This window comes from Tetrao urogallus (assembly GCF_951394365.1).
Source record: "Tetrao urogallus genome assembly, chromosome: 4".
In the NCBI taxonomy this organism is placed as follows: domain Eukaryota; kingdom Metazoa; phylum Chordata; class Aves; order Galliformes; family Phasianidae; genus Tetrao; species Tetrao urogallus.
This window is the reverse complement of record NC_136817.1, coordinates 15385013-15408002: the sequence shown is the minus strand read 5'-3', so window position 1 is coordinate 15408002 and position 22990 is coordinate 15385013. Positions and strand designations below refer to the sequence as shown.

The following is a 22990-nucleotide window of genomic DNA, read 5'->3' as shown; positions in this document are numbered from 1 at the left end:
CAAGTGGCTGAAAAAGTCCTGCTTAACAGGATTCCAGAGCAACTTCTCAGATGAGATTCTCCTCCAATGCTTTTGATTTTTCCTTAAGAATAATCTCAGATGGTTTTCTGTTGTTGTTGTTTTCAGTGCTAACCTGGAAGATAAGTTATCTCCCAAATAACAGGAACCAAGTCACATCCAGTACAGTGCCATCACACTGCACTTCTGTGAGCCTGCTAAGCTTCTTAAAAAACCAGGCTGTGTGTTTTGCTACAACCCTACAGCCACCTCTGCACCTCGAGGTCTACTCCAAGGCACTCCTGAAAGAGGCACAAATGGACCCAGTGAAACCCCTGCATACAAAGTCTTTCTGCCATCTCCTGCAGGATACTCGAAAGTTGGCTTTGTCCCTTCTGAACTTTTTGTTTTCAGGGGAGATGGGAGATACATGCGTGAAGTTTACTAACATAGACCTGAGATGCATGAGTCTTCCAAGGTGCAGAAATGCTGCCATCTGATACAGAAATGTCCTAAAACACTCTCTGCTTTTATTAGTACGGATGAGATGCAGAAGCTGTGCAGACAAATCATGAGAGCCAAAGGCTTCCCCAGTAGGTGAAGTTACATGGCACCTCGTGATGATCTAACAGCACCCGGCTGCCTCTGCCTCCCATGCTGTTTATCTGTTTGCCGCCAGGTGAGCAAGGGAAACTGGTTCAGCACAGGGTCCGACACGTGTCAGGGCTAGGAGCAAAGCAGGACTTCCCCTTCTGGCACCAACACGGCGCAGTCAGCTCAGCTGAGGCAGCTGCCTCTCAAAATAGCCTGCACATTTTGACACCCAAGTTAATTTACAACCTGATAAATGGGGGAGAACTCACAGCTCTTAGGCTTACTCGCAATTTCTACGCAATTGGCTGGAATAGAGGGAAGACCAGACAAAGGCAAATGTGTTCAGGCAGGAGCACCCAGGCAGATCACTCCCCTGGCCTGCGCCGCTGGTGGGATGCAGACAAACGCAGAGGAGGGTGGCTGCATGTTCAAGAGCCATCGAGACAGAAGGAAGTGGTTAACAAGCACACAAGCTTTGTTACAGGCCACGGTCAAAAGAAGCACTGAATTTAAAAAAAAAATTAGCAGAGGCTTAGTATTTAACGCTTTAAGTAGCAAATCCACAGCAAATCCTCCTGAATTAGATTCAGAAGGTATGCATAAGAGGTATTTAACTTAGTTTTTAAAGGCCTCTGGAGTGCTGTCTTATGCTCTCTAACAACGCATCCAACACGATGCTGGCTCCTGGAGCAGAGCGGGTGACACCCAATGCCTCACAGGCCCTCTGAACTCACAGATCTCTTCCCAGAAAGCAAACTATTCATTTGTATGTATCCCCTCTTCTAAACTTCAGCAACCTAAAAGTCTCCATAAGGCTGATCTAAGCACTAGTTCTATTCTGTTACTGGAAATTTGCTCAAGAGTTGTGCTTATTATCGATGCTACCCCTGAAAGCAAAATGTTCTCAGAAAAAATAGAAAAGAAAAAGCACCTTCCCATTTGTGCACATTGACTCTGAACAAGGAAGACAGCAGCTGCAGAGACCTACCTCAATGCAAGATTTTCTTTGCAATGCTTTAGGTTTAAATTAAGTAAAGACTCACCCCAGTCTGCCAATTAATTAACTTTTCTCCAATGGCTCCCTTTCATTTTACCTCCACAGTCCGCAGACGCGTTGGGATCGTGTTCTGGCTGATTTCTACAGGACTGGTGTGAGAGCAGAATATTGCTGTACTTGGCAGGCTCAGAGCAAAGCTGCCCTGCTTTTTATAAAAGCAAGACCAGTAAGGAAAAACAGCCAGAATCCAAACAATAAAAAAAAAAACACCAGCTTATCGCCCGAAATGAAGCTTTACAAAGATCCTTGTGAGGAAAGAAAACAAGGAGCAGTCATAACACCACTTACTTCAGCAAGGGAATTGCTACTGCAGGCGTTCCCGAGCTCCTGATACCTGGGGTAGGGAGAGGAGAGCTGCCCTCACAGAGCGCAGGCTGGTGGTGTCCCCTCTGAGCCAGACACACCAACTCCTCTCACCCTAAAGGTTCTGCGCTTTGCTGGCAATGACACCGCCACCGCTACAAGGAAAAACACCCTTAAAAACGAAAACAAGCCCTATCAGTAAAAGCGCACTTCTGCAGATAACTGCATCCACAGCAGGGACTTCTGCTGGCACAGCTATGTCAGTCACGGGTCACACCTCGTCACAGCGCTCGCAGACAGAGCTGTGCCAGCAGAAGTTTGCCATGTAGGCCCGGTGTGAAGCTCAGTGGCTCTAAATGAATCTGCAAAGTTTTGTGTTTTTCACACTGCTGCCAAACAAACTTTTTCCAGCAGTCTGACAACGGGTATTCCTACTCCTTTGTCACGGGCATGTCAGCATCTCGGTTTCTGAGGGCAAAGGAAACCTAACCTCAGCCCAAGGATGTGGCAGTACCTATCATCCACTTACATCGTACTTTATGCTTCAATGAAATTCACCGACTAAATTAGAAAGCAAGAGCCCTTGCAGAAAGAAAAGGCAAAACAGAATAATTTCTCTTTTGTTGTACTTCAGCAACTCGTAGTGCTACAGCTCCTCACTTTTCGTAGTGAGAAAAGGACAAAACTGAAAGTGTTTAATGAGGTTTGCTTAGTGGGCAGCACAGTGCTGCAGAATTCCCACCACTATGCCCGAACTGGTGGTCACGGGCCTTCTATCATCCCCAATGGTCTCTGAAGGCAGTGGGCAAGGAGATTTCACGCCTGAGTAGATACTGGAACATAAGCTCTGTTTGGACCAATCAACACAGTACTGTGGGCGACGCATATGGTGATGCACAGACACGGGCAAGCTATGGAGCAGCACGATGTCATCAGCACACACCGCTCATCTACTCCGGAGCAAAATGACACAACCAAGTAGTAATGTCTCACTACCCTCAGCAGGGCACAGAGAGCTTGAGGCTTTTGCAGTCCTCAGTTTGGAGAGCTTTGATAAGGCACACACTGGCCTGCAGCATGGTGCGGTGGAAATGGAAGGGGCCACGCAGGGACCTGTGCATGCAGAGCCGCCTCTGTCAGTCTGGAGTACTGCCAGTGCACAGCCAGGCCCAGCGGGCTGCCCCGTGGATAGACAGCATTCTCAGTACAAAGTTCACCATCACATCACGTTTTGGGATAGAGAGACAGGGAGGAAAACGCTGTGTGCTTTGTGTTTGTAAAGGCCACACTCCAGCCGTGCCAAAGCCCTTTGGCCCTCCACATGTGGATGCTGCTTCTAGGAACTCCTAGGCTTTCGTCACAGGGATGACGCTCTTATTGGACACAATACACTTTGTATTTCTTTGTTAAAAAACTGTTTTTTGCACTGGGGCAAAAACATTTCAAAGAAGGGCAGACACTAAAAATAGCTACGTTATCCTTACTTTCATTATCGGCCATGTCTACACACACCAGGAGCAACTCAAGACGAGGTGCTCCCCTCCAGGTTGACTCGGGATGGGGGGGCTCAGCACAGCAGGGGCAAAATGCCCTCCCCACAGACAGCGTTTGGCCACAGGCCTCCCGTCCCAGCGGTGGCCAATCAACACAACTTGCGGCTCCTAAAAGCGGGCACTCGGTCTCCTCCAAGTTTCAGCAGCAGGCAGACGAAGCTGCTTGCCCCGAGGTCCCGGGAGGTCAGACAGAACGTGGCTGAGGTTTCGGGCGGTTGGACAGCACACGGCGGGACGCGCTCCGCCATGTTCCACCGAGAAGTTTACGAAGCAAGCCCCCGGACTGCTGGCACAAACTCGGACGTTCATGCCTGTCCTCGTCTCTGCCAGCACCCGAGCGCGGTGCTGCGGCAGGTGAAACCCCCCGGAAAGAAGCAGCGCTCCCCGCCGCACGGCGCACAGGTGAGCGGCCGGCCGTCCCAGCGGTGGGCCCGCGGAGCCCGCACGGCCGTGCCCGGGCCCCGGATCGGGGAAGACGCGCGGTCCTCCCGCCGCCCCTCATCCCCTCAGCGAGGCCTCCCTCCTCTACCGGGCGGGCCCGACGCCCCGCAGCCGCCTGGCCGGCCGCTGGCCCCGGTGCTGGCGGGCGGCGCAGGCCCCGACATGGCGGCCCCGATCCCCGCCAGGCCCCGGCGGGCCGCGGCGCTCACCTGCATCCGGCGCGGCGGCGGCTGGCGGCGGGGCGGCGGCGACGGGGCGACGGGCAGCAACGACATGCAGGCGGCGGCCCGCCGGGGACGGGGAACGGGGCGGCGGCGGCGGCGGCGGCGGCAGCGGCGGCGGCGGCGGGGAGGAGCGGGCCGGGGCTCGGGCGGCGCGGAGGGCGGGGGAGCGGGAGGTGGGGACGGGAGGAGGAGGCGACAGGAGCGGGGCGGGCGGCGCAGGGACCCCGGGGCGGCGCCGAGACCCCGGGGCGGTGGCGGGGAGCCCCCGGCGGGCCCTGCGGGGCGGCGGCGGCTCCTGGGGACGCCAGTGGGGCCCCGATCCTAGGGAGGGAAAAGAGCCCTCCGTGGCTAATTGCCGTTAATTACAGAGAGAGGCGTCTGACAGGGCGTACGTGAGGAGCAGGTCGCCCCGCGAAAGGCCTCCGGCGGTCGCAGGCGGGCTGAGGAAGTGACTCAGGTGTCGGGGTGACGGGGCCCCGCGCTGAGCGTGAGCCTGTGGGGGCGTAGGTCTTGTCTGCCATCGGCTCTTTCTCCGCGGGAGGTGTCCCCCTGCTGCGAAACCCGCGCCGTCTCCCCGCAGACCCGTGCCAGAGGGCGGACGGGGCACGTAAATGGTGTGCCGGCATCGGAGCGAGGTGTTCTCCAGCTGGGCATGCCAGAGGTGGAGATGGCCTTCCTGCGGGGAACCGTTCCTAAGTTCTAAAAGAAAATAATGTGGGTGTAGAGAGAGGGAAAGTGAATTATAAAAGGGGAAAATTAAAAAACAAATAAGCAAGGGCAGAGAAAAGTGCTGGTTGTGATGCGTTCACCTGTGGGACCAGAGATGCTCGTATGTGCTCAGAGAATGAGGAGCACAGAAGGAGCTTCCATGGCAGAGCAAAGAGTTCAGACAGCTAATGATCTCCAGTGTAAATGAGTGGTTGGGAGCGGGTGCACACATGCACAGAGGAGGGCAGAGTGAGAGAAAAAGAAAGAAAAAAATCTTTACTGGGATGTATTTTTGTAGGAGAAAAGTCACGTGCTGCCTTGGAAAGGCATTGGCACTGACTTCTTTGATAGGAGAGTGCCTTTATCTGTTCTGGTCATTTCCTCTCCTGAAAAAAAAAACAACAACCCACCAAATGGATCAGTGAAGGAGGATTGTGCCCTCCCTTCTCCCGTTGCCAAGGTTAATCATTCTGTATATCTCCTGGCTCCCATTACAGGCCACAGCCTCGCCACCCTCACCTCAGGTATTGTTTCCCTCCCTTCTCAAAGGGTAGCGTAACTGAGAATCCAGGTTCTGCGAGTGGCCTGCCTGGGGTCACTGCTGGCAAGACCAGCGTCCCTGGGGCCTCGCTAGGCACTTGTATGGTACATTGCAGCCTCCCCAAAGCCCTGCTTCCTCTGCAGAATACATTTGTTACATCTTGATTCCTCGCTGTGCTGTAATACAGGATTATTAACAACTGATCTCTGAGCCAGCGCATCCCGCATAGGGCCAAAATGCATGGTCTGAAGCAGCGACATGCTGACAAATGGGGAGCTCAGAGTGGGTTCAGAAGTTTTTGAGGAACAGGATGGAGGATGCAGGTTGTTAGCCCATCATAGGCACACATTAAGCACTCATGGTAGGTCTTGCATTATGTTTGCCACAGCTTTAGTATATACATAGTTGCTTGATGCCCATAAAAAAGAATCCTACACCAATTTACAAATAACAATTGTAGTCCAAGAGGCTCCTGCCGTATTTAGGAACGGAGCAGGAAATACAAACGTCAAGCAGCTGCGCCGCGGCCCCCAGGTGCGCGCAGCGGCTTTCAGCCGGCGCTCGGCAGGCGCAACGTGCGGCGGACGTCTTTTGCGTTGCACCGCGGCGGCTGCGCAAGATGGCGGCGTCCGTGGGCTTGTTACTGCGGCGAGGTGAAGGCGCTCGGCTGCGGGCATCGGGGCCGGGAGGAGCGGGGAACGGAGGCGGGAGGGCTACCCGCGGGGCCGGGCGCCCGTCTGAAGCCGTGCGTGCTTTTCTCCGCAGTGCTGACCCCGTGCCGCCGGTGGGCCTTGCCCGGGCTCCAGCAGTGTCCCGCCGCCGCTCCGCTGTGCGCCGCGCCGCCTGCCCGCCTCTACGCCGCCGCCGCCAAGTGAGTGCGTGCTGGGGGCTGTAGGTGCTGCCCTCCGCTACCTGCGAGGAGTTGGAGGCTGCCTCGAGGCATCTCTCGGCCTCCTTTTGTCTGAGCTGAGCAAACCGAGGTGCCTCAGTTGCTCCTCTCACGTCTGGTCCTTCAGATTCTGACGTTTTTTATTTTGATGTTTCTTTAAATCTGATACTACCGCCTAAGTAGAAAAGGGGAAAAAATGAGCTCAATGTACAGAACAGTGGAGTGCACAATATACTGAGAGCTCTGAAGAGCAGTTAATTTCTCACCTTTTGCATTCTTATTGTTAGAGAAATAGTGCCTTTCTCTGCCTGAAGTATTTTTCTCAATGATTTGAGAGCCTAATAAGTCAGGCAGGATTATATAAGGATTGGGGCTTGTTTGTTAACTGCACTGGAAGTTTGTTTTTTGGCTTGGCCATTGGAGGCAAGTAATTAGAGTGAATTTAGGAATGCTGCTTGTTATGTGTAGAACCTACCTTTGTAACTCTTTGCGGATTAACTGATACTTAACAGTATCTATTTCTTTCTCTTAAAATACATAACGCTCTATGGTTGGTGGTCGTTGGGTTTTTATTGTTTGTTTTTTGCATTGCATGCTTCAGAAATACAAAAAGAGGCTCGCAAAAGGCCAAGAAGGAAGAAGCCCAGAAGAAAAAAGGACGTGGCAGACGGCTGTTGCTGTGCAAGCCTGTGGATGATGTGTACTTGACGTGGTACTACGAGCGACCATCCTACCATGTAGAAGAAGCTGTGGGTATGTTAAAGAAATTTCAGGAACTGGACTTCACATACCCAAAACAGTTTGTGTATATTAATGTGACCCTAGATATGGAACTACAGAAGAAGGTAAGTGGGAAGTGGCTGGTAATTCTTATATTATCTTTTTATAATGTGAAAAGCCGTGCTTTAAGTTTAGAGTAAACGTTACTAGTGGTCTTCTCATCTGCCTCTTGCAGATGCTCTGGCTGAGTGTTGGAATGCTGTTCGTGTTTGCAGGTGGCTTTATTCTTTTATTCTGTGTATGCTTATTTAATATAGTTTAAGTACTTGGGGCGAAGATGAGCATCTTCAGGAATTATGAAGATGTGCTATTATGTATCTGAAATTCAGGTTCAGACAGAATTGGTCAAACTAAGGCTCACACCTACTTGACCTTTCCACCTAGGTTATTACTTCAGATGCGTGTTTTGTTCTGGAATGATTGTTATAGGGCAAGGTCTTAGTCTGGCTTCTTCTCATCTCTGCTTCCCACTGTTTTAATTTCTTTTTTTGTCATGTTCTGTGAAAGTGTTATTGCATGTTGGTTGATATTTTTATTGGCACTGTTGGAGTGAGGGCGCTTCTATGTGAAACAGAAGCATCTATTTTATTTATTTAAAAAACCGTATTTCATTGTTTATTTCCTTGGAACCCTTGGAGTTCATCCGCAAGCCCTGTTACATTCTTGTAGAGCTGCTGATATCCCTCAGCAATTACTGGAAAAAGGCTTCATGTTGCGTGACCACCGATGATGCCAGCTCCCAAAGTATGACAAACTGGACTTGGATCCAGAGCAGAAGGACTCCCTATGTTACTTTGAAGTGCATGAGAGCTAGGACTCCTGTGAAGTTGTTGTAAGCCTATTGTTTTTAGAGGAGTGCTATGCTGCCATCTGATTTCCTCAGTTGGGTTAACAACATGGTCAGGTTAAGTGAGTATGTCAGTGTGAGCCTCTTCACCACACTGGTAGTGGGTGGTGTCCTTACAAGTCTTCAAAAGACGCAGATGAAGAAATGAAGAAAAAGCATAGACAGTTTTTTTTTCTATGTGATGTTTATTGCTCTCTCATCTGCTTAAGAGGTTATTTGGACTCTGGCCTGAGTGTTGTCTTGGTACAGTGTTCTTGTAACCCTGCTAAGGGTCATCCCTTTCGTCAGTTCAAAGGTGTCTAGCCCAGTTGAGCCTTGCTCTAAGACATTCTGCTTCCTCCGTAGTTAAAAAGCTTGGCTTCTTATAAGTTTATTTCCTTCTGGGTCTAACGAAATATCTTCTTTAGCATACCAGGGGGCTCTTAGAGCTAGGTAAGTTCATACTTAAAGCAATACAGACCTCTTGCAACTGTTTTGAGGAGCTGTGTGGTATGCTTATGCCTTAGCAAGGGACGCATTTCTTGTGATTGTTTTGCACTGTCTACTAAATTGGTAACATAATTCTGATAAGCTGTGACTACAGCATCTCAGTGATTGTTACTGATGCCACCTGAGTGTAGTGCAGCCCTACACATGGGAGCCAGTGACCCCAGCTCCTTTCTCTTGAGCAAACAGCAGCATGAATAATTCATTCATTTTAAGTTGGTGAAGTTTTGATTGTATTCTACAGCAGATGTACAAAAGCCGTCACAATCTGTGCGTCATGTGTTTTTTATTAGATTGTTTACTACATGTAAGTATAGGCTAAGTGCTCATGTTTTTGTCAGGTAGCTGCATTCATGTGGGACAAAGTTACTTAATATGACTCGCTGTTTGGTTGTGATTTGTTTCAGTTTTCTCTTTCTCTTTGTAGAAAAAAGTGGATCAGTTTGCAAGCATTGTTCTTCTTCCATACCGCTTTACAGATGAGACAAATAAGGTCTTGGTTTTCACGGAGGTCAGTAAGTCTGAATTACTTATTTATGTGTCATGAACCCAGCACGCTCTTGTGTAGGAACTAGTTGTGTTGTATGTATGGTACTTGGCTTTGAGAAGACTCTTCAAATGCTTTATGGAACACACAAGCTTGTCAGGGATACATCTTCAACAGTGTCTTAATACGTTACTGTGCATCTTGAATTTCTTATGTTATCTTTACATGTGGTTTATTCTAGCAATGCTCTCAGAAAAAACATCTGCACAGGTGTGACTAAGGGAGAGGGATATTAAAATCTTCTATAGGGTTGAAAACTTTGACTATCCTGTAATAAAGATGGACAGTTTGGTGCAGCAGTCATTTCCATGCTTACTGTCTTAAGCTTTAGTAGACAGTGGAAACTACAAGTGTTTGTTATTCACCATAGCTTGTACTGGAACAGAATGCAGTTGTGTGATAGCGGTAGGGAGTAACTTCTCAAAAAAAAAAAAAAACCCCAAACAATCCAAAGCAAGCAACCAATGAAATTAACAAAACAACCTTCCCCACAAATCCTTCATCCTCTGTTGTAGGAGTTGACTAGTGTGATATGGTGTGTGCAGTCACTGTCCTATCTGAAGGAGGCTAGTGCAGGCTCTCTGATGTCGTCCTTTGCCTGTTAATTTTTCTAACAGAATGGTTATGTATAATCACTATGAGATTATCCTAGAGAAGTGCCTTGAACTGAATTTATGACCCTTTGAACTCACTTACGATAGATTTTCTACATAAGCTTCAAGGTGAGAATCCTCCTACTGTGGAGGCCTGACAAGTATGCTAGGTTCTGTGTTGCAGTGTCTTGAAACCTTCTCTCAACCTTAAATTCAGTCAGGATAGGAGACCCCATGTCCTCCGAAGATGTGAATGTGGAAGATGATTGAGGGACTCCAGTCACATGCCACCACTTTCATGTGTAAGGGTGAAGCTAGTCAGCTCTTTCTTGTGAGGGAAACCTTGTCTTCACTTCTGGTCAGGAATATTTACCTTTTCCAAAAGCTTGAGCCAAAAACTGTTTCCTGCTACTGTTCAATATTTCAGAGTATTTTAACAGCTAAATCTCACGGAAGAAAAATGAAGCTATATTCTAAATGCTATTTGAAGCAAAATATTAATAGCAGAGATAAATAGCCTTATTTTGTAGTGGTTTTAAGTAGCATTCTCCATGCTCTTCTTGTAGTATTTAGTAAATGTTGTCTCCATGTAGTAGATGGTTGTCTGTGACTTTCAGAAGATGGTGATACAAGAGAAAGGGCTTGTGATGGAGCTTTTTCCAAGTGGGATGACTTTTTTTCTCATGCTTCACCAGAAGAGAACTGAAGACTTGCCTGTTGCTTCTTACTGGGACTGGAATTGAGTGGAGTAAGCTGGAGTTGCTGCTCCAGTGTTAAATTTCCAGTGTGGGATATTTTGGGTCTTTGATTAGTTTTAAGACATTCCTTTGCTGTTGATACAGAGCAATCAGTTGTATTGATGTTAATACACATTCTTTTTTTCTTCCAACAGAATGAGCAAGAAGCTGAAATAGCTCGAGAGAATGGAGCTGCTGTTGTAGGAGGCATTGAATTAATCAAATGGGTATTTATTTTTAATTAAGTAAATGAAATGTTTTAATTTGCTATAGTGACTGATGGGGAAACTTCATGTCCAGAGATCTAGCTGGAAGTTAGCAGCCAATATAAACAGTGAAATACTGCTTTGTATGTTCTGGCACATTGGTAGATTGAACTTGTGTACTTGGGTAATTAATTGTATTCCTAAATATATTTGCATTTGTCTTAATGTAGATTTTGGAAGAAGAAATTCAAGTGGATTTCTACATAGCTGTTCCTGCAATAATGCCTAAACTGATACCATTAAGGAGCAAGCTAAAACAAAAATACCCCAGCACAAAAAGAAGTAAGAAGCAAATCTATTTTATAAACCTAAGTACTGGAACAAGATTTAACTCTTGAGGTGACCTTTTTTGTTGAGGGCATGGAATTGCATTAAGTATTTTGCTGCTGTGACTGAGCCACATGTTCTGTCTTATGAGAGTTGCTTTAGGAAGCTAGTGCTGTGCCTTTCCCCCTTTCTCCTACAGCACAAATGTTGGGATTACAATCGATGCTGGTTTGTCAGCTAGTTGTCCGTGTCATTCTGTATATGATCAGCTGTAATAGTACTGGGAACTTTGTGTGGCAAACTTAAGAGAATAGAAGCAGCTTGTTAACCGCGTTCACTGAGGTAGTGATGTTGTTTATCAGTTGTTAGATCCCATCTTCATCACTGCTCACTGTGTTAGTGCTTCTGAATAACAGTGTTCTTCATGCTTCTTGTTAGTGTAACTTGTTCACTTATCTGCATGTCATTCCCTTTTTATTATGCACGAGAAACTTTCTATTCAGGTCAGATTCTCTAAGCATCAAATATCAGTCTCAATATTTTTTTTTTTATCTCCCTTACTCATTTTAGATGCGTTTTAGAGCTCTGTTTGTTACACAGATGTGTCAGCTTCTTAAAGCAGTAAATCTTGACTCAGATTCTCACTTACCTTCTCCCAGCTGTCTTAACAATGTTTTCACAAGCTGCAGGCAGTAGTCTTAGCCTCCTGAATGTTTGCAGCAAATGTATTAGCCTGTCCAAAGCATTACAGCAGAATACTCCAGATGTTTCTGTAAAAATGAAAGCTGTGTTATTTCATTACAAACTTGCTTAGTTTGTTTGTTCCTGATGGCTGATTTATCTTGGAGCCATCCAAAGACATGTGGGAGAAATAATACTTGCAGTTGAAGCAATTGAGTGATGTTGTAAATCTGTCAAATAAGCTCCTGCAGCTGAGATAACAAAACCAGCTGTCTTTACTTGTGCAATGGCTGCACTGGGCCAGAGTGTTTCAGGTAGAGTGTAAACTTGCTATTACACAGTTGTGTACTGTTTGTTTCCAAGGCAGATGCTTGGAGATGGTTCTGAGTTTAACTTAGTAGATCCCAGTCTTCCGAATAATTATACTTGGTAACAAAGACTACGTGTGTATGCTTTTCACAAGTTTTTTTTTTATTTGAAGTGAGATCTGAGTTACATATTTAATTATAATTATTTTACTTATATCATCTGTGAAGATCTGCTGATAATGAAGGAGGAGGGAATATGGAAGGAGATTTAAATAGAAAATATGGAAACAGCATTTTTGTTTGGTGCTTAGTTGCTTCAAGGTGAAATACTGAATTCTCCCTTTTCTAATAGGATGTTCTGTCCTCCTAGTAAGTATTAACTTCTTTGTTGTCTTTTTTTTTTTTTTTTTTAATTAGATTCCCTGGGCCATGATATTCCCAAAATGCTACAGTTCTTCAGAGAAGGTCTTGAGTACAAGGTACAAGATGAGCGTCTAATCAAGACAAGGATAGCAAGAGTAAGTGGTAATGGAGAGTTCTTGACTGTCCTGCTGAGTAGAGCTGAAGTTAGTGCTGAAACAGAGAAGAAAACAGTGTTTGTCCTGTGCATTTCCAGATTAAGTATTGTTTTAATGACCCATGAAGTAAATGAAACTTCAGTCTGTTTTGTGTAGTGTCTTCAGCTGATGTGAGCACTGTATGTCATTAAAATACAGTGGTGGAAGATGGCTCCACTTAGACTGAGATAAATATCTAATGCTGAGAAGTTAAGGGTGTTGAGTATGAGATCTATGATTGCTGTTCTGTTGGCAGTGAATTGTAATAATGAACAAAATAAGATGCAACTCGAATACAAAATGTGCCCTATTCCTAGCAATCCCTGTAGTGTTTCTGCTTTTAATGCATACTTCCCCAATCCCAACACCTATGTGAAGAAAACAAAGTTTTATTAATGTAGTTAATGATTTTTGGGTTATAAGTCTGTAGAGTATGCACAAGGGGAACAGAAAGTATTCACTTAACCATAATAATTAAGGACTGTTTTCATTTTGAAATTTTCAGACCTAGTTTCATTTTAAAAACTTTGATCCTAGTTCAGGGCAGAAAAAAAAGCTGATTGCACCACACATTAAATACCATAAAATTAATCTGTGCTTTAACTACTGCCACATAAGAAACTGAGTTCTAGAAAAGTATTTTTTCTTCTCTTAGAGGCTTTTAGTCCTTTTCCCAAAGCATTCTTTTTTCTCTTCTGAATTGTTTTGCTTCCATTCTGTTATGTCTGTTTGTAATCCTGCCTATATTTAACTTTCCATTAACTGATAGTGGTGTGGAAAGGAAGTTTATGAGACTTCTAATCTTTGCAGTTTTGTCTGGTGGTGGTGGAGATAAGCAAGCCTGTTAATTTTGGCTAGCGCCTGTGAGTTGTGCGTGTGAATTTAAAGAACCTGTTCTTATATACAGTACTCAAAACTGAGGTTTTCAGGATGGTTCTCCTAAAATATGGGATGCATTACATTTTCATACAGACAGTTTGCATCTTTATCTGCATTACAAGTGTAAGTGACTACGTGAAATATCATGAATCCATGGATGTCTTTGTTTCTAGCATTTTGACCATGTTTCATGTTGTTTTTGCTTTGGACTAAATTTTAGTCCTTTAACTTTCTTCATCTTGTATTGTGGATCAGTCTTTAAAATATCTGCATATTAAGGTTCTTTTATTTTTCTATTCATTTACTTATAAGGGGTGAAAAACCCACAGGATTGAATGAAAGTGATTGAAGAACTCAGATGATTTGATAGCATTTGAAGCAATTGCAGTTGGTTTTACTTATCATACCTTCTTACTGCTATGGTTAGAGTGTCTGAGTCTTAAGCTGTGTTGTGTTACTGATATAAGATGCTGGTGCTGCAAGGCAACTTATGTTCTGGGTACAGCCTGAGATGTCATTTTTTATTTTTTAATTTTTAATTAGTAAATAGCAGGGTCTTGTGAACGAGCTCTTAATCTTGGTTTGGAAGCAGTATGATGGGGATTTACTTGTGCACAGTTCAGCTGTGGCAAGATACTTTCAGCTACGTGGCAGAGGTGACTCCAGCACAGCACGTGTGACGTGTTCAGAGAGCTGTATGCAGAAGTATGTCTGTGGCTACAGCTTGCATCAAGTGTCTCCACCCTCTGTAGCTGCTCTCCTTTGCCTGACCTAGTTGTGCTGTTGTGCAGCGGCACTGGGAGGCAATCTGCTCTAGGCAAGGCTCCGGGAGCTTTGTGTGGTTACGCATGTCTGCTTACTACTAAATCTAGAGCTCTTTACATTTAAACCTTGCCAGTGAGGAAAATAATCATTTGTGAATTACACGGAGACGTGAAGATATATTGCTGTTTTCCAGGTGGTAGTATAGATGTTTCTGGGACTCTGCCAAGCTGGCATTTCTCAAAGACATGTTTTCCCTTTAGTGCTGCTGTCTTATGTTGACTGTTAGTTCAATTACGGCCAATAGCTTGAAGTTGTGCTGTACTCCCACATAAGTCAGCAGCCTTAATGGTGTTTTCTTATGTAGTAAGTAATTGAGATGTCTTTGAGTAGCCTGGGAGTTGGCAGTAGATTTAGATTTAATTAGTAGATCTGGAGTTGTGAAACTGAGAATGTAAAATGTTCTTTTGAGACATGAAGCTTAAAACAGAAGGGAGGCAAAATGAGAATGCTGAAGATATCCCCTTCAAAATCATGCTATCTGAAGAGGACAGCTTAAAGTCATTTTTGTTGAGGATTTTGGCACTGTTTTAGAACTTAGAGTGCTACAATTTTCTTTTCTCCCAAGTTGGAGATGCTTAGAAAAATCAGAATGCAAATAAATGTGACACTGGAAAGAAGTTTCCAGTTTGTTTTGTTGTCTGCGCAGAGAGCTGCCTAGGGAATGGTTCTTCTGTGAAACAGAGCAAGATGATTCTGAGAGGTGAGAATTTTGTTTGTTTGTGTTTGGAAGCATATTGTATACCTTTTGTGAATGGATGGTTTGTACAGAAGCTCTATTTTATGTGGGGTTAGAAGTATAGAGATGAGACAATCAGAGATGTCTGGTATGTGGGATATACAAGTGAGTGGAAGTCTATGTTAAGATGGGGAACAGAAATGCCAGTCTGCACTAGAGGTAGGATGTTGAAGGAACTGTTTCTGAGCAAATCCAGCTTCGGGTAGGTCCAGGGTGTTAGGACCATTCAGCCTTCTGTTATCTACCTTGTGAGTCTGTCCATCTAGTGAGAGTTGACAGTCTTGTGCAGGTCCTGATGGTTTCCACAGTCCTGAGAATGATGTTTTCCTAGTCATCAATTACTGGCAAACAGCTTGAATTTGGAACAAAACGAGGAATTGGAGGTGTGGTAGAAATTGTAGCAAGCTGAATTAGAACTAGGGAATAGTACTTTACAACTGTGAGTACCAAGGGTTACAATAATACAATAAGGCCACAATAAAGGTTGTTCTAGCCTGCGTTTTTGCCTTTCATACTATTACTTCTGAAGCAGCAGTATTACAGCTACTACCTCTGAAATGCATTCCACTTCGGTGCCAGGATGAGAAGACTGGATCTACAGGGTCTATGTTAGTTTAGATTCCTACTGAGAGCTCTGTTATGGTTTGGGATTTTTCTTTTCTTTTGCTTTTTCCCCTACTACTTGCTGACTTTCTCAGGAAGATTCACAACTGAGCAGAAGCCTGTGGAAAGCAAGACAGCACAAAATAGGTCAGTGCTCTTCTCTAACTGATACTGGCTGTCCTCCAGATGTTCTCACAGGAACATTCATCTGCCATGTGTGTCAGCACTTAGCTATTGGTTTGGGGGCTTTCTTCTGTTCTCAAAAGAAGAGAAGCTCTGGTTTCTGCCCTCTCTGTGTAATGAAAGACATTCGACTCTCTGAATAATGATGAAATGCAGTTGTTTTGTTATGCTGGTCCAACTCAAAATGAAATTTGTTAGGAGTAGCTCTAAACCTGTATTAAAGAGGTTTTATTAACATTTTTCTATAGAAGCCTCTGAGGACCAGTTCCTGGAGTTCAGCCAAGCCAAGTGTTTCTCTTGGAATAGGAGAAAAAGTGGTTTTACTTGAATAGTGCAGAGATCATGTATTATTACAGGATGCCAGTCACAGTACCCTTGTTAGTTACTTGACACCTTACTGTGCTCCTGAAATGTCTCAGCATTCATATGAACTGAAAGGTGAAATGCATTGCTGTTCATTTCTTATTAGCACTAGGAGACAAAGGGAACTCAGAACTATGAACTCATGTTTCTCTGTGAGCTTATTTCTTGTTTTGCAGTGGATTGCAATAAATTTTTACTTATAGGGGATTGGAATTCTGCATCTTGCAGGTGAAGAAGCCAGACTTGAAATGCTGTTCTTGATGGGTTTTCTGTTCTTGTTAGTTCTCTTAGAAGGGTTGTATTAGGGGATTTGGGGATACTTTTTTTTTTTTTTTTTTTTTTTAATTTCCCCTCAGGTACTGCAGCTTTAAGCTCAGTTCAAGTGCTTTGAGAACTGATTCAGCTTTCTGGTTAAATGACTACTAGCCAGCCCAGGTCTCTTAATTGCCGTGAGGTAAAGCCTTAAAAATTCCAGTTCCAGTTTTGAAACAGATAATTATTGACTGCATTGTCCTGTAAGACTTTTTTAGTAAGTGGAACTTGAGTTCTGAGTGGAGGTGCTGAAGCTGTAATTTCTGAATTGTTGCAGCATTTAATGTAGGAGCCTCAGTCCTATGGCTGGCTTGAGGTGGGAAAGAGGCTGAGGAAGTGAAGGAAGAGGCTGAAAAATGTGTTGGTGGATCAGTGCTAATGCATGTTCTGGCTTCCTCGCAAGTGCGTAATGGTTCTGGGAGTGGAGGGGGGACTGACGTGCCTCGCTGTATAAGGCTCTTGGGATGGCAGTATTTTAGGAATATTATGTTACTGCATATATTCTTTATATGCTGGAAGAGGGACAGTGCGAGAGTAAGGTGGAGGCTCAAGCTATATAGCTCCTTTATATTTCTTGAATGTGATGTGAAATTACTGTTGTCTGAACTGAAAGTGACTGGTAGATGTGCAGAGGAGGGAGAAGAAAAGGCTCTCACGCTGCCTTCTCCAGGTTTTCCTGCTCTGCCATGGCTGGCATTTCCTCTGTGTGTGTTACATGTAACGCACAGTAGTTACATCAATAGTGCAGATGCACTGCCATGATGGATCTCCTGACTCAACTCCCTATGCGCAGTTCAGAAAAAGCTCAATTTATTTTAATAGCAGGGCATCATCTAGTTCTTCATTTGCAGATGTAGCCAGCAAGTAGGCAAGTGCCTTTTTTGTGTGTTCAGTTGCCTACCTCTAAAGATTCCTGAAAAGGTGATGTTTAAAACTCTGTTTATGAAGCCTCAGCAGAGGTAGTGAGAGACCCTTTTGAAGAAGCATGTTTCGTATGAATAAGGAAGCATGAACTTTCCTGACCCTCCTTACAGCACCTAGTGCTACTCTAGAGAGTGATGTCCTAAACTTGAAGGAGTAAGCTGGGAAGAACTTCAGTTTTGTGTTCCAGTTGTAGTACATACAATCGGTTTTCTAAGCTAATTTGTGGTTGTTTTACACAAAATGGACTAGAATTAAATTAATAGTTGTTCCTTTTGTAAGCTTTCTTATTTGCCGGTGTGACTCAAGACCTAAAGATACTGACCAATTCCTACTGAATCAATCTGCTATGCAGCTTGCACAGCTTTAGGTTTGGTCTGGAGTGCTTTTGTCAGCTTAGTAAGCTTAAAATTAACCTCAATATTTAAGTGCTGAAACACAGTGACTGTGCACACACCCTGAGTTACTGTGAGATACTGTGTGGATGTGGAAACTACTTAGAAATATTCAGAACCCTGTGGGAATTACATGTCTTCATTATGGTGCCATTGACATCTCAAGAAAATTATGGCACACAAGCTGTTGGGATGTGTCGTGTTATCTGATGGAATGTAACTTGCTTTGCCCTATTTTCTAATAGTATCAGATATGGGATGTTAGCAGATATCTCTGTTTTGAGGTAATTGCCTTCTCTCATAACGTGTTGTAGTCTTAAGTTCTTAGAAGGAATTGCAACGTATTGCTTAGAGAAACTTGAAAAAACTGTTTCTTTTGAGTTCTAGACTTGGTTACAGATAAGTAACTTAACATTTATCAAGCTGTACAAGTGAAGGCTTACTTTAGACATGAATACAGTGCAAGATACGGAAGCAAATAATATTCCAATCTAAATTTGAAGTATAGTTTCTAATCAGCTATTAGTGTTAAATTGTTTAGATTGTTTCAAGCATTCTTTTATTTTTAATTCCTTAAAGCGTGATCAGTCTGTCAGTGAATTGAAATGCTCAGCATTAGCAAACAAATTTCTACATCTGTTAATTTATGACAGGTTTATCATCATGCTTTGCAATCAGCATAGCAGTAATAAAAATGAATGACTACTGGTCTGTATAGCAGAGGAATGGTGTTTGGATTAGAAGATTGCCAGAAGTGCATAAAAGGAGAGCAATGGACCAAATCTGGGAGGGGACTACTGAAGTTTAACAGCATTTCTATTGCAATGAATAGGTTTATAGATAAGTGAGATGTTAATGAAGTCTGCTTATTCTGCACTGGGAGAGGAGTTGGACAGAAAGATGGGACCCCAGTGACTACTGTACAGTCCACTGAAGTGGAATTAATTCTGTAAGAAAAATGGTGTTTTATCTTAAGTTTCTGATATTTCTAGGAAAAAAAATACTGACGTTCATACAAGTGAAGATTTCTGGATTGTATGGTGAAACCAGGGGGCAGACTAAATGACAATCCAGGATATTATGCTTCCAGAAGATTAAGTCTGGGAAATGTGTGTTCAGCTTTCCAAGAGCTGTGGCCCTGGATTTGATCGAAACCAGGATGTTTGGGTTTGTCTCTTCCTTGTGAGTTGCTCATTGTTAAGGAGTGTCCATAGAAGTTGTGGTTTGAGGTGCTCAATGTCTGAGGAAACAATACTTTTTTGGCAGTGAGGCTGGTTCACTCCTAAGTACTTACGATCAATCCATTGAGGTCTGCTTATGTAGCTGAAGCACTGTGTAAGTCCTTTGTTACTTAAGGATACTGTGCAGAATGAGGAGCCATCAGTCCATGGTTTTGGTTGGAAGATTGAAAAGCTACAGATGGAAACTGAAGTGTATAAAAAGGGTAGTTGGAAACTGGTCTGTGCTTTGTGCTCAATACACATGCTGCAAGTTGTAGTATGTTGAAATGGGAAAGTAAAAATGAAGCAGAGCTCCAAGTTTTTGTGTTAAGATTTCTTTTGTGTTTTGTGTTCTTTCAGTTGTGTATCTTAATGCCTTCAATTTAAAGAGCTTTTGTTTTTGTGGGTTTTCTTTTTTTTTTGGAGTTGATCTGTTTTGTATTTTGACTTCTATTTCTTGATGGTTACTTCTTCAAATATCGAATTTCCTTGTGATTTTGAACAAGTGGTTATGTACGTTGTTTTTAGAACATTTGTAAGGCTATGTGTGTATGGAGCAGTGGAAGTGTTGTTCTTGAATGTCACGTGTAGAAAGATGGGAAATAATGAAGAGCATACAACCTTATAAAATACTTCTGAGACAGTTTGATAAGGCTGTTAATGGGATGTCTAGCTCTTTAACAGGAATACAGAGTCACAGAATGGTTTGGGTTGGAAGGGATGTTGAAGATCATCTACTTCCAGCCCCCTGCTATATGCAGGGAAACCTCCCATAGACCAGGCTGCTCACGGCCCCATCCAGCCCGGCCTTGAATGCCTTCAGTAAGGAGGCATCCACAGCCTCAGTGGGAAACCTATTCCAGTGTCTCACAGCTCTCACAGTAAAAATCATCATCCTAATATCTAGCTTAACTCTACCCTCTCCTAGTTTAAAATCATATTCCCTCATCCTGCTGCTTCATACATTTAAAAAAGAAAAAAAAAAAAGCCCCTCTACAGGCCCCCCTTCAGGTACTGGAAGGCTGCTGGAAGGTTCCCATGGAGCATTTTCTTCCCCAGGCTGAAGAGCCTCAGCTTCCTCAGCCTGTCTTCATAGGGGAGGTGCTCCAGCCCTCTGATCATCTTTGGCCCTCCTCTGGACCCAATTAGCTTGATATCCTAGGGAAATAGCTTGATGTTCCCAGTGGAAAAAAAATATATGCTTATCCAAATACAGAAATCATATATATATCCAGCACCTTCAGATATATCTGTGTAGGCTTTGAGAGCATCATGGTCAATTCTGCATTATTGTTTTTCAGCTGGATATGCCTACTGAGCAGATCGTTGCCAATTTGAAAACAATTATTGAGGATATCTGCAAGTTCAAACCATCAAGTGCTGGTAAGCAGCTGTTCTTTTGATTTATTAGTTGAAGCTGTTGAATCAAAATGAAGAAGCAAATGTTAATTAGGATATAATTAATGACCTCACTGCTTTGTCTGTTTCAGATGGGAGAAGGGAGCTATTGGGTAACTCAGTGAATCATAACTTATGAACTGGACAGCCCCTGAGGGCATTGATAGTGTGTGCACTTGTGATGTCAGCTCTTATTGTGCTACAGAACTGTGTGATGATGCACAAAACTAAGTTTGTAAGGTTGATTTTTAAATAGCTTATAGCCACACAGTGAATCTGCTTAAGTCATAAAGGCCTTCAGAGTCTGTGTGGATTGGTTTTGCCCACTGGCATGACCTTTCTGGAGCTCAGCACAAAGAATTTGAACTCAGAATCACAGAATCCACCTTCAGTTACTAAAGAGGTGCTTCAGTTGACATTACTCTGATGCTAGCTACCTGCCTGAAGGCATGCTGCACTTTCAATTAATGAGGTTTATTCATGAACTACATCAACTTAGTTAACTAAGGGTGAGCTATTTTCATAGTGTTTTGCCTCCTTTGTGGTATCTGGCTTATGGTGTGGGCCTTTGTTTGATTGTTCTTACTGGTTTAAAGAATATTTGCAGTGTGTAGGATGTAGGCATGTTCCTTAAAGTATCTTTACAACAGCGGAATCTACGTAGGCTTGCTAACTATCAATCACTTAGCTACAAGGTTCTGATTCTTTCAGATGATCCATATGTGCATGTTTTCATGCAGCTGTGCAGTTAGCACTAAAACCGCATTCCTCTGCAAATCACTTAATCTATTGGAAGACTCAAAATGCTACCAGGCATGTTCTTGGAGTATATGTAGATACACTTCCACTAAAAATTGGACTATTTCTGTAGTTGCTCTTGTCAAAAGACTCATTGAATGTTTGGTGGTAGGATCCTGAAATAGTATATGTTTCTTCTATTCCCTCTGTCATGTATGAGTATTTCTGTGATCAGCAAGTGCCTAGTTAATTTTCATGAAGCTGCAAATAGAGGAAAACCAATTGTAATGTGTTTTGGAGCCTACATTTGTGCCCATGTGATCATTTTGGCTAGAATTAGATTGTTAGGAAGAGGGCTTCATTGTTGTAAGTGAGGAGTTGTAAACACTTGGAAGCCAAGCTGTGTAGAGATGGTATTGACAGAATGAAGATATGGGGTTTACCATAGAGAATGTTATGTTTGCTTTATGTGGGAAGAATGTGTTGTTAATTTATCTACCATCACTTATTTTATCTCAGTATTTTGATCTTCTTGTATGGTTCTGCTTCAGGTCATACACTGACAGAATCTGGATTAGTATTAAGATAAATCAGTAGGGAGACGTGAAAATTGGTGGAGTAACTGAATAGCTGGTATTCTTTGTTTTCTTAGGTCCTTTTGTGAAGAAGCTGGTTATTAGATCTTCAACCAGTGAGGGTTTACTATTGAACCTTGATGGACTGCTCCCTGAAGCAGAGAAAGTAGAAGAAAAAGAAGAAGAAACTGCAGAAGATGATGAAGAAAAACCTGTCCAAGAGTCTGTTAGTACCTGATGCCTTTCCTTCTGTGTCTGATCAAGTTTGAAAACCAGATGGTGTTGTTCAAATCATATTCTGTGAAAAGAAAAAAAAAAATAAATCTGTGACTCTGATTTTTAAAAATCTGTGTGACAAGAAATTGTCAGAAACAGGAGTTTGTTGTCAAAACTGAAGATGTCTTAGGCTCTTAGGCTTTTTCTGTTGGTAGCTGCAAGCTTCTTAATTTGCATCTAGTGTTTTCTTTGCATGTGATTATTCTTAGTCTGATTTTTGTTCTACAAACTGAATTATCACCATCCAATTGCCACAGTTAGAGCTGAAAGACCAGCACACGTTGTATCCATAGTGCTGGGTTTTCTACTTTGTGGAAATTGCAGAATGTTCAATACTTTTGTACTTTAGGCTCAGTCCCACACAGAGGAACTAATGCAGTTCCTTGTGGGAAGCTGCTGTATAACTTGCGAGGAGAAGGAAGCTAGGTTTTAATTTACTGTCCTGTTTTCTGCGGAATCAGGGATGAATTTGCTCTTAGGTTGGTGGGAGTTGCATCTTCTTGGTGCTTGTGGTATCCAACTTTGTTTTCATGAAATACAGATACTGAAGTGATATGCAGAGAATTGCTGCTTCGCTAGGCACTCTGGAGCTACCTCCTGCTTCTGAATGCAGGATAGTCTTTGTGACATACTGTAGTAGTTGATATCTTTTTTTGTTTTCACCCAGAAAAAAGTGGGATATCTTATGTGAGAAGAGTGATTGTGCAACATTATTCGAGTAACATTTAATCCATGTGTAACTGATTATGCCTCTGAAGGAATCCAGTTAGTGCTTGTAATATGCAGGGAAGAGATACTGCATCTAGAATCCTAGATCCTAGGATCCTAGAATCATAGACTATCCTGAGTTGGAAGGGATTCACAAGGATCATAGAATGCACCTCCTGGCTTTACCCAGGAGCACCTAAAAATGAAACTTTATTTTTAGAGCGTTGTTCAAATGGTCTTTGAACTCTAGCAGCTTGGTGCTGTAACCACTGCCCTAGGGAGCCTCATCTAGTGTCTGACCACCTCTGGTGAAGAACCTTTTCCTAAAACCCAACCTGACCTTTCTCTAACTGTCATATATTAAACTACTTTCGGGTGAAACCTGAGTGAAGATCCAAAAGTTATGCATCAATTTGTTGTCTGCCATAAAGGTAGAAAAGCTCTTTTGACAGCCTTGCAGGTAACTGCTTGGGGTAAGTGAA

General features: G+C 43.5%; 1 protein-coding gene across 1 annotated transcript; it reads left to right on the top strand.

Annotated features, from left to right (window-relative positions):
- Positions 1–6037: 6037 nt before the first annotated feature.
- MRPL1 (mitochondrial ribosomal protein L1) lies at positions 6038–21762 on the top strand (the record flags this gene model as incomplete). The annotated part of the gene is made up of 9 exons (XM_079534252.1): positions 6038–6071; positions 6184–6289; positions 6909–7152; positions 8848–8931; positions 10453–10524; positions 10734–10845; positions 12237–12337; positions 20115–20196; positions 21602–21762. The coding sequence occupies 9 exons, from the start codon at positions 6038–6040 to the stop codon at positions 21760–21762; spliced, it is 996 nt and encodes a 331-aa protein (XP_079390378.1).
- Between the last annotated feature and the right edge of the window lie 1228 nt (positions 21763–22990).